We start from the raw sequence: 14,198 nt of genomic DNA, 5'->3' as shown, positions 1-14,198 counted from the left end.
GAAGCATTCTAAGGTCTTACATGTAGTATGAACCTTTACCAGTGGCAGATAGTCTTTCAACTAACCAAGTTTTAATGGGTTATCTTTGGAGTTCTTTTTAGTTCCCTGCTTTGCTGTTATTGAAGGGTTAAAGGGGACCAGCCCTTCAGTGAGTCCGTGTTAAACTGTGGGATTAAACTACCGGCACCAGAATGGGGAAAGAAGAAATTTACCCACATGTCTTTTTCAAACTGCAAAAACAATGCCAACTTAAATATGCTGAGTATGCTCTTCTCCCTTCCAGTTTGTTGGGTTTGGGGTTGTTTTTTTTGAGTAAAGAATGTAGAAGAGCTCTCCTGAGCATGTTTGTGCTGAAAAATCTTTAAATATGCAGCAGTTTAAATATACTGCTTCATGAGCTTCACATACTTGCTGAATGACGAGAGTCTCATTTTTCTATGCCATGTTCACCTTCAGAAGCTGTTCTGGTTTTCTTGAAACTGAGGTATGGGTACTTCTTGTGAGCTTTGGGCATCTCTGGGATTTTTGTAGCCTTTTTGGTTTTTTTTTAAACGGTCTGGGCTTGCTTAAAGGATTATTTAAATTTAACGTTTAAATAAGATCAGGAAATTATTTAGAAACTGAATTATCAGAAACTGCAGTGGGATAATGGAAATTACACAGCATGTAGGTAAAGATCAGCTGAATCCTCTGCAGATAATCTGCAGCAAACTTTGTATGATCTCTGGTGCCATCTTAGAGATTTACTTAGAAGAAACAGATGTGCTGGCACATCAGTACTGGCAGTTGAAATAGCATTGGTGTGTATAGTTACTTCGAAAGCTGCTGTGAATTTGTTGTTGAATAAAGGAAATCCTGGCATTGATGTTCTCAACACATAAGGTAGTGAGAGCCGCTGGTTGATATGCAGTAAGCAAACGTGCAGAGTATTTTAAAGTACCTCTGTTAACATGGTGGGTTTGTTGCCTTGCATTGTAGCAGGATTTCCTAGGTACCAGGCTTATCAGTACTCAACTTCAAAACCTAAAAATCTACTCCACTGTTATTTGAGTGATTTGTTTGTGGTTTCTGAAGGAGCACTTTAAAGAGCAAACGCTCTTTAATGATTGCTATTGAGCAGAAGTGGTTTAACACAAGAGTTAGGAGTGATTTTTCTTTTCATTAGCATCAGTGTTAAACTGCTATTAGTACAAGGCTGTTAAAATTTCCCAGACCCTGAAGCCTGGGAGGCTCAGTGTGATCACAGTGAGAGTTAGTGAGGCTGGGACAGTAGCTACAAACAAATCTGCCATAGTCTCCTCTTCCCAAGTAAATAGGGTTAATGTGTGGCAGTACATTCATAATATTACTGAGACTACATTTATGAGATGTATCTCATGCAGCGAGGAGCATGGCTGGCTTGTCAGGGAGCATCTACAGCAGTGGCTGCTGGCATGCTGCTGTGATTTGTTCCAGGAGAGCAAGAGTTGACCATATAATGCCCGGAGAGGCTACAGGGTGACAACAAAACATTGTGTCTATATAAATATAACAATTTCATGTGTGTGTGTGTGTGTTAGACTTCACAGCTTTTATTTGTTTGAATTGAGGTAGGAATCCATCCTAGCTTGAGTTTCCTTAAGTCTGAGTTGATTGAAGTCCTTTGAGTTGCCATGTTCTTTTACATGTTTTAACAGTATGTCAAATACTGATGTAAGAGCTGCTGAATATATAGGGTCATATCATCCTCCTGCTCTTCTTTCTGGTGGAAGTTGGAGTTTGTTTTAGGAGGGAACCTGACACGTAATAAAACGATGGTGATGGCTCTACAAGTGAACTCTGAATTTATGGACTAAAATGCAAAGGTCTCTCACAAGCCAGTGCCTATAGGGAAGCTGGAATTGGAGTAGCTTCTGACAGATTAAGGTATTTAAGTACATGCCGCAAGCTCTGATTTAAAGAACACAGTCTTTAACACTTTAGTGGAAAAGGACAGTCTTCGTAAAAGTTCAGTCCAAGTGAAGAATATTACTTGTTCTTTGCTGGTGATTTGAGGTAGTGAATATTCCCTTGTCCCATCTTAAAAGGCACAGTCCTTAGTTACATTATTTTGTGGACGTTGTCAAATATTCTAGATTTGCTTTTCAGTTGTTTCACGAAGTCCTCTGTTACATGCATTTCACACTAAATAGAAGCATCTCAGCTGTGTTTTGTGCATTGAACGTAATAACCACTTTGACTCATTCAGTGCTCTGCTTGTTGCTCTATGTAAATCACAGGTTTTCTTACCAAAACTAGAAATGCAGGTCAAAGAAAACTCAGGGCAAACAGTCCACTTTTATTTTAGTGATGTATCCATTGGCATCTGTAGCGCAGTGGTTTTCAGCTCCAGAGATCTGAAAGTCACTATGTAAATGGAGGGTGGGAGGCGCACACATAATCACAGCACAATGTCCTCTCTTTCTGCTTGGCTTGGGCTTTACGATTTGGCATTGTTTATTACTTACAACTCTATTCAGACATTGCATTTGTTAAGATGATGGTAAAAGTTGTCAAAGAAGTGACAGAGAGCCTGTAAAACACCCTTTTTCACCTGGAAACCTGCCTGCTCAATGACAGCCGTGGGTGGTGGTCTTTTCTGTCCGTCCCCCCCCCCCCTGTTTTACTGCTGTGGTCAGAAGATGAGCAAAAGACTGGATGGCTGTGCAGAGCCATCAGTTGAAGATGCAGCTACTTGGGTACTCCATTGACTGTACTGGGGGACATAGGTTTTGGCAATGCAATGTAGGGATGAAGGGTCTGTCATCATCTCTGTGACCTCTTTGTTCTTCATGGATGAGAGTTCAGCTGCCTCGTTGCTCGCATCCTTCTTTCCTCTGGTCATCTTCTGCTTTAATAGTGGGAGAGGAGGTGCTCCTCAGCTCAGGGCTTCATTGTGTGTTTTGGTTTTCCAGAGTCTACTAGTGTACATGAATTTAGTGTGAAGCACACTGAAAGTACAGACATAGGTATGGACAAGAACTGAGGCCTGCCTTTTGGTTACGCTGCCTTGCTTACAAAATGAAACAAAAACAAGTTAAAAACAAAGCAAACCAAACTCAACAAAACTGAAGAAATGAGCAGGACAGCAGAGAGAAATTAGTTGGAGAAGACTCAGATCTGTTTATTCCACTGGAAAGTAATTCTTTTGATCTTCAGGGAGGTGTGTGAATTTATGGGAGAGAAGAAAGACAGGTAACGTCTAGTTTGTTTTTTTCTTTCTGAAGCACAGCCTCAGGGTTATTTCCGCCCCCCCCCCCCTTTTTCTTCACTATCATCAGACAATTAATTTCTCTGAAATGTTCCAATCGCAGTGCAGCCTAAAAGCATTCAAACGGAATAGTGTACACACCTGTCAGACCATGGGGCAAATGATAAGGGGATGCCAGTATATTAACTATAGGAATTAGCTCTTTGATGTATGCCTTTAGAGCTAACGGCACCTTGCTCATCTTAGGAGAGAGCCTTTGGCTGCAGAGAGAGGTTGGAAAGTTCCCACTTGTATGTGTATTTGTTGCTTAATTTGGTGTATTTCTTGGTTTTTTTATTACATGGAAATTCAGCTGCTGAGTTTCCTAATATGTTGAAATCTGTAAACCATGTACATCACAACAACAAAACTCTTTCATGGATATAGGTTAGGTGTATCAATTCTTCATCAAGCCTGTCTTCTCCCTTCAAATTCAGTGTTTAAGCTGTCATGACTGCCTTGGACAAAGCGCAGCACAGTCACCTGGTCCACTTTGCCAGCCTAGAGGACAGGACAAGTGGCTTGAGGCAACAACTTCTTAAACTAACTCAGCTAGAGTTCCCAAAGCATGTCTGATCATGGCTTTGGAAATACAATGAATGCTTTAATGGAAGTCAAAATCTGTGCTGATTTATGTCATTGATGCTAATGGAGGAGGGTGTATGTGTTCTGTCTCTCCAGACAGCAGTGTACATCCTAGGGCTAGTACACCAGTTGTTTAAAGGCACTTATGCAAGGTGTTTTCTTCCACATTCACAGCAGTGTCATCATGGTTCAGCTGTGTGTTGACCTTAAGCAGACAGCCTCCAGGGCAGAAGACAGGCAAGCATTGCCTGTTGCTCACAGCCCTAACTTGGCTTGGGTGGGTTACATTCCATTTACTTCATCTTGTGGGCTGTCACTGCTGACCTTTCCTCTCAGCTCCATATGAAGAATATTGCTTTATTAATGTTTTGCTTATTCCTGTGTCACCCCTTGCTGCTGCCTGTTTCTGAGGTTTCCATCTGTGTAAATCCAAGCTTAAGCTTTTAGTATGGGTGGTTTTCCACTTCTGTTCACAACACATCTGCTTATATGACATAGTGTAGACAAACCTGAATGTGTCCCCATCCATGTCTTTTGCCTACCCTGGTTGCCAGTGATGCTATTCAAGTAACTACACTGCTAGTATAGGAAGATGCCAAACCAAATTGGTTCAGAGTGTTGTGCATGAGGAAAAAGCACGTCATCTTGCATAAGAGTTTCTGCTATCACTGCTAAAGCCATTAGACAAAGAGCTGCAGTATCAGGTTTGTCAGTTGTCATGGATCAGGATTCTGGGTGAGATTCTGCCAGCAGCACCTGCACCTCCTGTCATGAGAGCTTTACATCTGGGGCCGGAGCTGAGGACATGCGTTTCAGGCTCCTAGGGCTCCAGGTGTGGAGTTCTTCTTTCTTTTATTTTTTTAAATGCTTTGAAACCTGGAGATGAGGTGAAGCCCCACAGCATAGGTGAGCCGGTAACTGCAGTAGAGCTGAGTGTCACACGTGGCTTGACTTTCTGTGTGGAAGGCAGTTAAGTCCCTTTCCATGTGTGTCACTGCCACCAGTGTTTGTGATTGGAGTTCATTTGGGGGAAAAGTGTGATGGCAAATCCAATAATGTACAATAGTCAACAGTGCTGATGCGCTTTTTTGCATCTTGTTGTGGAGTGTGTAAGGAAGGAGCAGGTGCAAGAGAGAAATTTCTCAGTTTTGGTTAATGATAAAATGTTCTATTTGTGAGGATAATTCATAGCTCTGACTGTTCAAGAACTGCTTTTAAAAGCAGTTCTCTAAATTAGTCACTTAAGGGGCAGAGCAGCACCACAGCAAAAAGTGTATGTGATGCTGTCAACAGTGTAGCTATAGGAATAATACATTACAGAAGGAGCTACAGGAGAGGAGAGAAGGCTCAGGGGAGACCTTAGAGCAGTCTTCCAGTACCTAAAGGGGCCCTACAAGAAAACTGGAGAGGTACTTTTTACAAGGGCACGTAGTGACAGGACAAGGGGGAATGGCTTTAAACTGACAGAGGAGAGATAGGTGTGAGATCTTATGCAGAAATTCTTCCCTGTGAGGGTGGTCAGGCACTGGCACAGGTTGCCCAGAGAAGCTGTGGCTGCCCCATCCCTGACAGTGTTCAAGGCCAGGTTGGACAGGGCTTGGAAGCAATTTGGTCTAGTGGAAGGTGTCCCTGCCCATGGCAGGGGGTTGGAACTGGGTGAGCTTTGAGGCAAACCATTCTATGGGTCTATGATAATCACTTCAAATGTATAAATGCATCTGCAATCTTTGAGGCACTACCAAGCTACTATTTTAGACTTGTTCTGGTGTTAGCAGCTGAGGTTTTGTGCATGTGTGTGAGATGTCTACAGTTAGCAATTCACTTTGCTTATAATTAAATATGCTTATAATTCATATATTCATTATATGCTTATAATTTAATATGCTTATAATCACAGGCTGATTATAAGCATATGAATTTGTTAACGTGTTTTATTAAAAATGTCTGAGAAGAAGTTTTTTATGAAGCTTTCCTTTAATTGGTATTTTTGCTTATCTGTGGTTTGTGGGTTTACTGTGTGAATTCTTTCTCTTTTAATATAGGCGTTTAGATGCCAACCATATTACTGCCATACCAGAAGACAGTTTTGAGGGTCTGGTGCAGTTGCGTCACCTTTGGTTGGATGACAACAGTCTGACAGAAGTTCCCATCTACCCGCTCAGCAATCTGCCCTCTCTGCAGGCGTTGACGCTGGCTCTCAACAAAATAACACACATTCCTGACTATGCATTTACAAACCTTTCAAGTCTTGTTGTTCTGTGAGTATGTGTAACTGTTTCATAGGTTATTTGGATTCCCTCCTCAGTTACTTTGATTACTAGGATGGCACTGAAAATGATGGTTTTGCTATATTTTAACTCAGTTGTCTAGTATCAGCCTATACTGCCAACACGAGATTAGACCATGTGTACTAGACAATCCACTGAAGGTTTTCTAAAGACTTTCTCATAAACAGAAAGTCAAATAGGCAATAGGTAGTGAGCTTGATACATATGTTCCTCAGATCTCATTTTAGTAACGGATATTTTGAACCAATGTTTGTCAAAGAAAGCTTTCAGAGATATTACAGGAAGAAAATATTATCTGCCACAGGCCCGTTTCTGTGTAGAATCATAGAATACTTAGGGTTGGAAAGGACCTTAAGATCATCTAGTTCCAACACCCCTGACATGGGCAGGGACACCTCACACTAAACCATGCCACCCAAGGCTTTGTCCGACCTGGCCTTGAACACTGCCAGGGATGGAGCATTCACAACCTCCCTGGGCAACCCATTCCAGTGCCTCACCACCCTAACAGGAAAGAATTTCTTCCTTACATCCAATCTAAACTTCCCCTGTTTAAGTTTTAACCCATTACCCCTTGTCTTACCACTACAGTCCCTAATGAAGAGTCGATCCTCAGCATCCCTATAGCCCCCCTTCAGATACTGGAAGGCTGCTACGAGGTCTCCAAGGATGATACGGAAGATTATATATATTTAAGTGTATTCTTATTACCCTTCTGGATAGTGAGTAAAGGTTTAAAATAGGCTGTCTTGACTGTAGGCAATCTGTTCTGTTTCCATGTGAGGATGAAATATTTCTGTCTGGAAGTGAAAGACATTCTTCTGCATAACCTACCTCATGCAGTGTTTTTTCTAAACCATTTAACTGTCTTGATTTCACAGAAATGCATGCTAATGTGTTAACTTTCATGAAATCATTAACTTGCTTTCATACTTCTTCTGTTTTTGCTTTTTAGTCATCTTCATAATAATAAAATAAAAACTATAGGAAAACACTGCTTTGATGGATTAGACAACCTTGAAACCTTGTAAGTATGCTTCTTAAAGTAATGGATTGTTTAGTGTTTGTCTCGTTCTCAGCTTAATTAAGGTTACCTCACTGGTATGGTGAAGATCTTGCAAATAAGTCGTGTATGCACCATGCAGCACAGCAGGTCCAGCTCAGGTCTTGGAACTGAAGGCTAGTATCAGTGCAGTGCTCCACCAAAACTAATTAATTATGTTGAGAGGCAGGTAAACGTTAGCCTGGATGAAATGTCATGCCGGGTGATGTAGCTTTTAATGTTCCTAGCTCTGATCTGGCTGGTGTATCATCTTTGCATAGCACTCCACTGAGTCAGGTGGATATATCAGAAGTGTTTAAGTGGCCCTGTGGGTGATAAGGGACAAATATTTGTTTCTCAGATTTACTGTAGGTTTAAACATATTTAAGATACACTGCCAGAACTGTTGTGTGACAACAGGAGGTTTCTCAGAGGGCCCCAGAGAGCTGTTTCTCCACGTCTTCTCCAATACTGAGTGGGCACCACTGCCTGCCACGGAGACTGTCTGTCACATGTCCTCTCAGCTCCTGAACCGAACCTCTGCAAGCTGGTGGGAAACAGCCCAGCTCCTGTTTCTCAGCATCTCATACAAGAGATTGACTTAAATTCACTTCAAATACTAGGAGATATTAAGATAATGGACTGGTTTACCTGAAACAGTGAGCTTTATGTTCTTTTGGATGGGGATGGGAAGCATCACCTACCCCTCACCTTGTGTCTCCTGTCCCGGCTGACAGTTCATGCTCCTCTCAGTATGGGGTGTCCATGGTGGCCAGATCCCACATGTGCAGTACTACTCCATCTCCAGAATGCCTCCTTGCCAAGGAATGCCTTTCAGCTGCTTGGGTTACGTTCTCCACTTCATCTCACAGATCAAACATCTAATACGCAGTATTGCCTCAGTGGTGCATTTTGGTGTGCTTGGGAGAATGCTAAATAAATTAAACAAATGAAGGGGGGCAAGAGCAAGCCAGTGACAACCTCTGTTAACATGAAGAGTTTGGATAAGTCCAGGAATGCTGCTTACTCCAACTGTGTTGTCATTCTCTTAGAACCTCAATTAAGTAATAATTAGATGCTATGTATATATGCGTAGCAGATGTAAGACTTTTTACATGAGTTTTTGCTGCTCATAAGGAGTCCCTCTCACAGAAATGCAGCTGTAGCAGGTCTTGACATTACTGCTGGAATGGTGACAGGTTAACTGTGGTTTCAACAGATCCCTGTCACTGCTGTGTATTGATTCAGTGTGAGGAGATTTCCCTCTTCTCCTGTTCAGGGTTTATAACTGGTTTTGCTACAAGGTCTGCTATTACCTAATGGCTTTACTTTTTGTTTTCTACAGTCTGAAATCTAATAAAGAGTAGTAATTTCTGTCTACTCTTCTTTTAACTTTGAAATCTTAGTTTATTTCCATGTAAATTCTGGTGAAGAAAAATCTATGAGGTGTTGAAAAATAACAAGCTTTGCTTTAAAGAAACATTTGACTTAATATGAATAATCCTCTAGATAATATTAAGTATCTTACCTAAGTTATTAGCTGGTTATAAAACATGTAAAACATTAGAAAGCTAAGTTATTCTATGGTCTAGTTAAAGATCCTATGACTTTTTTTTTTCATTGAATTGTCTTAAACAAACCTTATTTTGACAATTCGTGACCACTGTTAGGAATTTTATGCTTCTCCTGCTTTTTTTCTTCTAGGGATTTAAATTATAATAACATGGTAGAGTTTCCTGAAGCCATAAAAGCACTGCCAAGTCTAAAGGAGTTGTGAGTATTACTTATTCTCCCTTTTTACCAGTTTTCTTTCTCCTTTTCATAAATAAAGAGAAAAAAAATTCTGGATTTAGGAATGCTTGTCTTATTATGCAGCAGTGTAAATCAGATTAAGTAATGCTAAGTGAAGCTACAATTAAAGGAAAATACAATCATCAGCTAGACAGGGAACCTATTGAAATTTTTTTTGGAGCTGTATAAGTAAGCCATTTCTTCAAGGAGAACCATTAACATAGATCCTGAATATGAGCTGGTTTTGGCACCCAGTAGCAGAATTAGATATTCACTGATCGCACATGTTTTCCTTGTCTCCTCCTTAAGAGAGAAGGAAGAAGAAAGAAAGCACAGGATTATGTTTTGGGACAGAGGTAGTTTCTTTCTAATTAAATATTTTTTGTTTATCTGATGTGCAGAAGACAGAAATTATTCCTTCCAAGTTATTCCTACAGTTTGACTTATTCCTGTGTGTCTACAATCCTGGTTTTGGCACGATTGGGAATTGAGTAGGTGTGAAGAAAATTACTATTGGTTGAATCTACTGGCAGTATATTTTTAAATTTTTTTTTTTCTTTGCTAATATCTTTAGGGGATTTCACAGTAACTACATTTCCATAATTCCTGATGGTGCATTTGCAGGAAACCCCCTTCTAAGAACGATGTAAGTAATTTTTATGCACCTATTTTTAGTATGTAGCTGACAGTGACTTTAAGAACAAGGATTAAAACACGTTTTCTATTTCCCAGACATTTGTATGATAATCCTTTGTCTTTTGTGGGGAACTCAGCATTTCAGAATCTGTCAGATCTGCATTCCCTGTAAGTATCCTCTCAACTATGCGGTAACAGTAAATGAATATAAGGATATGAAATGTTGTGGCTAAGAACTCAAAATAACTAAATCTTATGACTGCCTTATAATTTTTTTGCATTAAGCTTTAATAAACATTGTTATTGTTGGGAATATCCAGTTTGTTAAGAAGCTTTAGTAATTACGCTCTACAACCTTTTTTTTTTTTAATCTTGATTACCTTGCATAAGACACATAACCTCAGGCCAAATGCTCAGGTTCCTACTTAAACTGCAATATATCCTAGGTGTTTTTTGAACGTGGATGTGCATTGTGAGAATGTTTTGCAGGTTAGTGTATGCACATTCTCAAAAGATAATTCTGAGGGTGACAAGTAAGTGAATCGGAGGAAGGTTTCAAACTTTGATCTACAAACTACCCATGAGTTTATGCCCTTTTCCTATGCATGTATCGACTCTTATCAGCTTGATGAATTCCAGTTGTTTGCTAATGGAGGAGTGATTTATTAAGCATATCACTAGTATAAGAAGCAGTGAAAATACTTTTACACACTGTTCAAGTGTAACTTACACAAAAGCAGTAAGAATGTTAGAATGTCTTGTTAGTGAAAATATCTACCTGATAGTTTACGGCTCATTTTTGTGGGAATATTTTTAGGGTTATTCGAGGTGCCAGCATGGTGCAGTGGTTTCCTAATTTGACAGGAACTGTTAACCTGGAGAGCTTGTAAGTATCTTCTACAGAAACCTTTTGCAATAATTTATTTACTTTGACACTCTCGTGAAGTGTTTGAAAGGCGATTAGTGGGTCTGGAGAGTTACTGCTTATATGTTCTCTTCCTGTCAAAAAATGTAATTATATAGCTTTCCTTAATGTGGTATCTGGGTGCCTCTTAATTAATTTTTTAATAGGGTGAGCTGATAACAGCCTATGAAAAGCCCATTGATACTAACTCGCCTCTCACAGAACTGAAAACCAGAAAAGTTGGCCCCTTCCAAACAAACAAACTGATGGTTAATCTAGCACCCCGGTAGCTGAGATACCATCCTTATTCTGCTCTTCCATGTGCTTGCTATGCCATCTACCAGCAACAATGCAAATATTTATGTTTTCCCATTTTTCCCCACAGAACTCTAACAGGGACCAAGATAAACAGTATTCCTGTTAATCTATGCCAAGAGCAAAAAGTGCTACGAACTTTGTAAGTATACACTCCTCTATTTTAATTTGCATCAGAATGTTTTGAAAGAAACTTAAATCTAATATACAGCAAAAGTATTGCTTAGAAACGCTCATCTTAGTAGTTCTGTTGGAGTTGGAGATCCTATTGTGTCTTCTTGATTTAAAGAATCAAGACTCATGGCAGAATTGATGTATTAACTTATATTCCTTTTATAGGCATGCACTGTGTTTCTTTCTTACGGTATAAAATCCGTGTAAGGTGGTGCTGCAGAACAGTCTTTGCATCTTCAGACTCATTCTGCCACCACTCATTGGTAACACAACAGCAGTCACCTACATTCAGAGTAAAGTTTAGTTATGATGCTGTGACTTTCTCTGTTTGAGAACACAGGAGGGAGCATCATGAACTAAGAGAAACAGATACGAGGATTAGGAAGAGGATAGTAATACAAACGAAAGACAGAATAAGCAGTAAAAGGGTGTTTTAGAATAAATGCAAAGAAACCCAAACTAGTAAATTAAACCATTGGGAGGGGAGGGGCAAAGCTATGTTTACAAAAGTATACATGCAGGAAAATTTGGAACAAAAGCAAGTGGTGAAAAAAAGTAGGACAAAAATAGGTTCTGTTTTATAGAAAACAAACTGGGGGGGGGAATGATGAGGTAGAATTTATTTTCAAATGGCAGTTTATTTTTGAACAGAAATTTGAGGATGCTTTGCAAGGAGGTACCAACACAGTAAATATAAATTTGCACTAAATTCCTACACTGCATGCCATCTATCCAGTTTATTCTGTAAAAGCAGATTATTAGTAAACCTTTTTAGATTACAACTCTCAGAATTCAGGGAATTTGCACAGCTTGGTTTTGGGGTAGACATATATCCAGATGCAGAGGTGAAAGCAGTGAAATAGAATATAAAATATATGTAGGCATAGGATACAGAATCAAAAATACTGGTTGGGAGGTATCTCTTGAGCTGTCAAGGCCACTGCAGAGGCACAGCCTGTTTTTCCATTACTTTTCAATTACAAGGCACCCGTTTCAGTAGCTGAAGTTTGTTGAATAGCTTTGGGATGGGTGAAATTTTTGTAAAAGTTGCTGGCTTTACCTCACTGATTGAATTGAGATTCCCTTCATGATTTTCTCTAAACTGCCCTTAGTTTCTTCTCAGAACATTGCTAACAGGAAGATGATGCCAATCCATTTAATGGTTACAAATGATGAGATGTTTCTAGTAGAGAAGAGCTGGACTAAGCAACTTTCTCCTGTTTTCTGTTTTGAAGGGACTTGTCTTATAACAATATAAAGGACCTGCCAAGTTTTAAAGGCTGCCATTCCTTGGAAGAAATGTAAGAAAAAACACCATGGTTTTTATCTTTATTGCCTCCTTAATATGTTGAATCCAAGTCTCTAGAAACTTTTTTGCTTGTGTTTGATCCTAAGTTTCTAAGATTAATGACAGAGATATGACCATCTAATGTGAGAAGTGTGCTGGATAGAGAATTCAACCACTTCTTTTTAGTGGTTAAATTTCCTCAATTAGCTAACTTTAAATTGTTCATGTGGCACAAAAAGGATTCCTGCATTTCGGAATAGTGTTGCTATACACATAAGTGGAATGAGCATTTACGTGTTTTTCTTTTTGCTCTTCTGCTCTCCTTCAGTTCCCTCCAACCAACAGACTATGCTTGTGTAAAATGTTTTTTCCTCCAGTCCCTGTAAAACACATTCAAAACCCATCTTTGCTTTTCCTTGCTTCACTGAATTTTCTTAAGCTTAATTTCCAGACCCTAAACAGTATTTCTGCCTAAGTTGTGGAACATGTTTGCATATGTTCTTACTTCTCCTTCTTTCTCTACTGCACTCAAGCTTCTCGTTTCTTGGCCACAGCAGGGCTAATAAACTTCTCAAGGGCCTTTGCTGTTATGCTCTTGACTTCTTCAGGCTCATTGTACATGTGGTTCATTGTAAAGGGAGCTACTGAACTGCAAGTACAGTTCTCCCATTAGCTCTTGAGGTGTTTGTCAACATATTTCCTTTCATAAATCTGTATTTGGAGAAATTAAAGTACACTGAGGGTCAGAACATGCTTGAAGATTCCCTGCAAAATGAAGTGGATTTGCTTTAAATCTCAGTGATTCTTCAGAGTTTGCGAAGTGTTACTTTTTTGCTTGGAAATAGTTCAGTCCATGCTTAAGTCTCTTTTGAATTAAATGAGTCGTGAGTTGGGATTAGGCAGAGGTGCCATGAAAGAGCTTCATGGTTGTATTAACATGGCTATGGGAAATAGTAAAACTGTTGGCCTGCAAGGGGAAATGAGAAAAGCCTTGCCGTTGGTAAGGCTAAATCTATGAATTAGCAGGTGTGGAGCTACCTACCCCTTGGTTTGAGGTCAGATGAGTTAGCTAATTAGTTCTCTTTATGCTTCTTCACTTTGCAGTTCCTTACAGCACAATCAAATCCATGAAATCACAGAAGATACCTTTCAGGGACTGTCCTCCCTTCGTGTCCTGTAAGTGCACATAACTGCATTCTGAGTAAAACATGATAATGTTTTTGATTCTCATGTAAACTGCTTGGTGTTATAAATCTAACTGATGGCAAAAACCCAAGTGTGCTGGATCCTAAGGTGAAGCAAACCATGTGCAGGAAATACTAGCAGCAGCTAGTTTCAGTCCTGATCTTTTGATTCTCCATTTTGTTTTTCTAGCCTATAAAGATACTTCTAAAAACATATATATATGGAGATTGAAAAAGGAGGTGGTGTTTTTTTGATACCCCACTATTTTGCATTTTATCACTGCTATCTTTCATTATATTATTACTGTATTATTCCATTATACAGTATTTATTGGAGAGATGCTATCTGTTTTCCTCAGGATGAGCAGCCCAGTAGACAAAATTATCTCTCCTATATCTCTTGCTTTAGGAAGATTATATTAGGAACACTGAAATCATCAGGACAAAAATTGACAGGTGTTTCAAAAGGAATGTCATAATATAAGTCATGGTGGTTCCAACTGCATTTTGAAATCCAGCAGAGTGGAGGCCCTTCTGCTTGTTGTTGTGTTGCCTCCCCCCTCCCCTGCCAGTGTGCCCTGCCGCTGGTGTGGTTGTCACCAAAGTGATTTTCCTGGCGCCTTCACTCTGGGAGTAGGGGATGCTAGAGCCAGCTTATGCCTTGGGAACACAGGCTGTGACGATAGCATCAGGAAGGAATGGAAGCAGGGCAGGAATGGGAGA

General features: G+C 39.8%; 1 protein-coding gene across 3 annotated transcripts in view; it reads left to right on the top strand.

The window, feature by feature from the left end:
* Nucleotides 1-14,198, top strand: part of LGR4 (leucine rich repeat containing G protein-coupled receptor 4) — a 91,189-nt gene that overhangs the window by 67,495 nt on the left and 9,496 nt on the right. For all 3 annotated transcript variants that reach the window (XM_061356561.1, XM_061356562.1, XM_061356560.1), the window contains 9 exons: nt 5,896-6,111; nt 7,097-7,168; nt 8,888-8,956; nt 9,549-9,620; nt 9,707-9,778; nt 10,428-10,496; nt 10,900-10,971; nt 12,239-12,304; nt 13,396-13,467. In XM_061356561.1, the coding sequence (XP_061212545.1) occupies nt 5,896-6,111; nt 7,097-7,168; nt 8,888-8,956; nt 9,549-9,620; nt 9,707-9,778; nt 10,428-10,496; nt 10,900-10,971; nt 12,239-12,304; nt 13,396-13,467 (780 nt within the window). The remainder of the gene's footprint in view (nt 1-5,895; nt 6,112-7,096; nt 7,169-8,887; nt 8,957-9,548; nt 9,621-9,706; nt 9,779-10,427; nt 10,497-10,899; nt 10,972-12,238; nt 12,305-13,395; nt 13,468-14,198) is intronic.

Source organism: Neopsephotus bourkii, unplaced genomic scaffold, assembly GCF_033783945.1.
Source record: "Neopsephotus bourkii isolate Nb327-2 ecotype Australia unplaced genomic scaffold, CSIRO-AGI_Nbou_v1 NB_860, whole genome shotgun sequence".
Taxonomy (NCBI): Eukaryota; Metazoa; Chordata; class Aves; order Psittaciformes; family Psittacidae; genus Neopsephotus; species Neopsephotus bourkii.
This window is presented reverse-complemented; position numbering and strand designations above follow the sequence as displayed.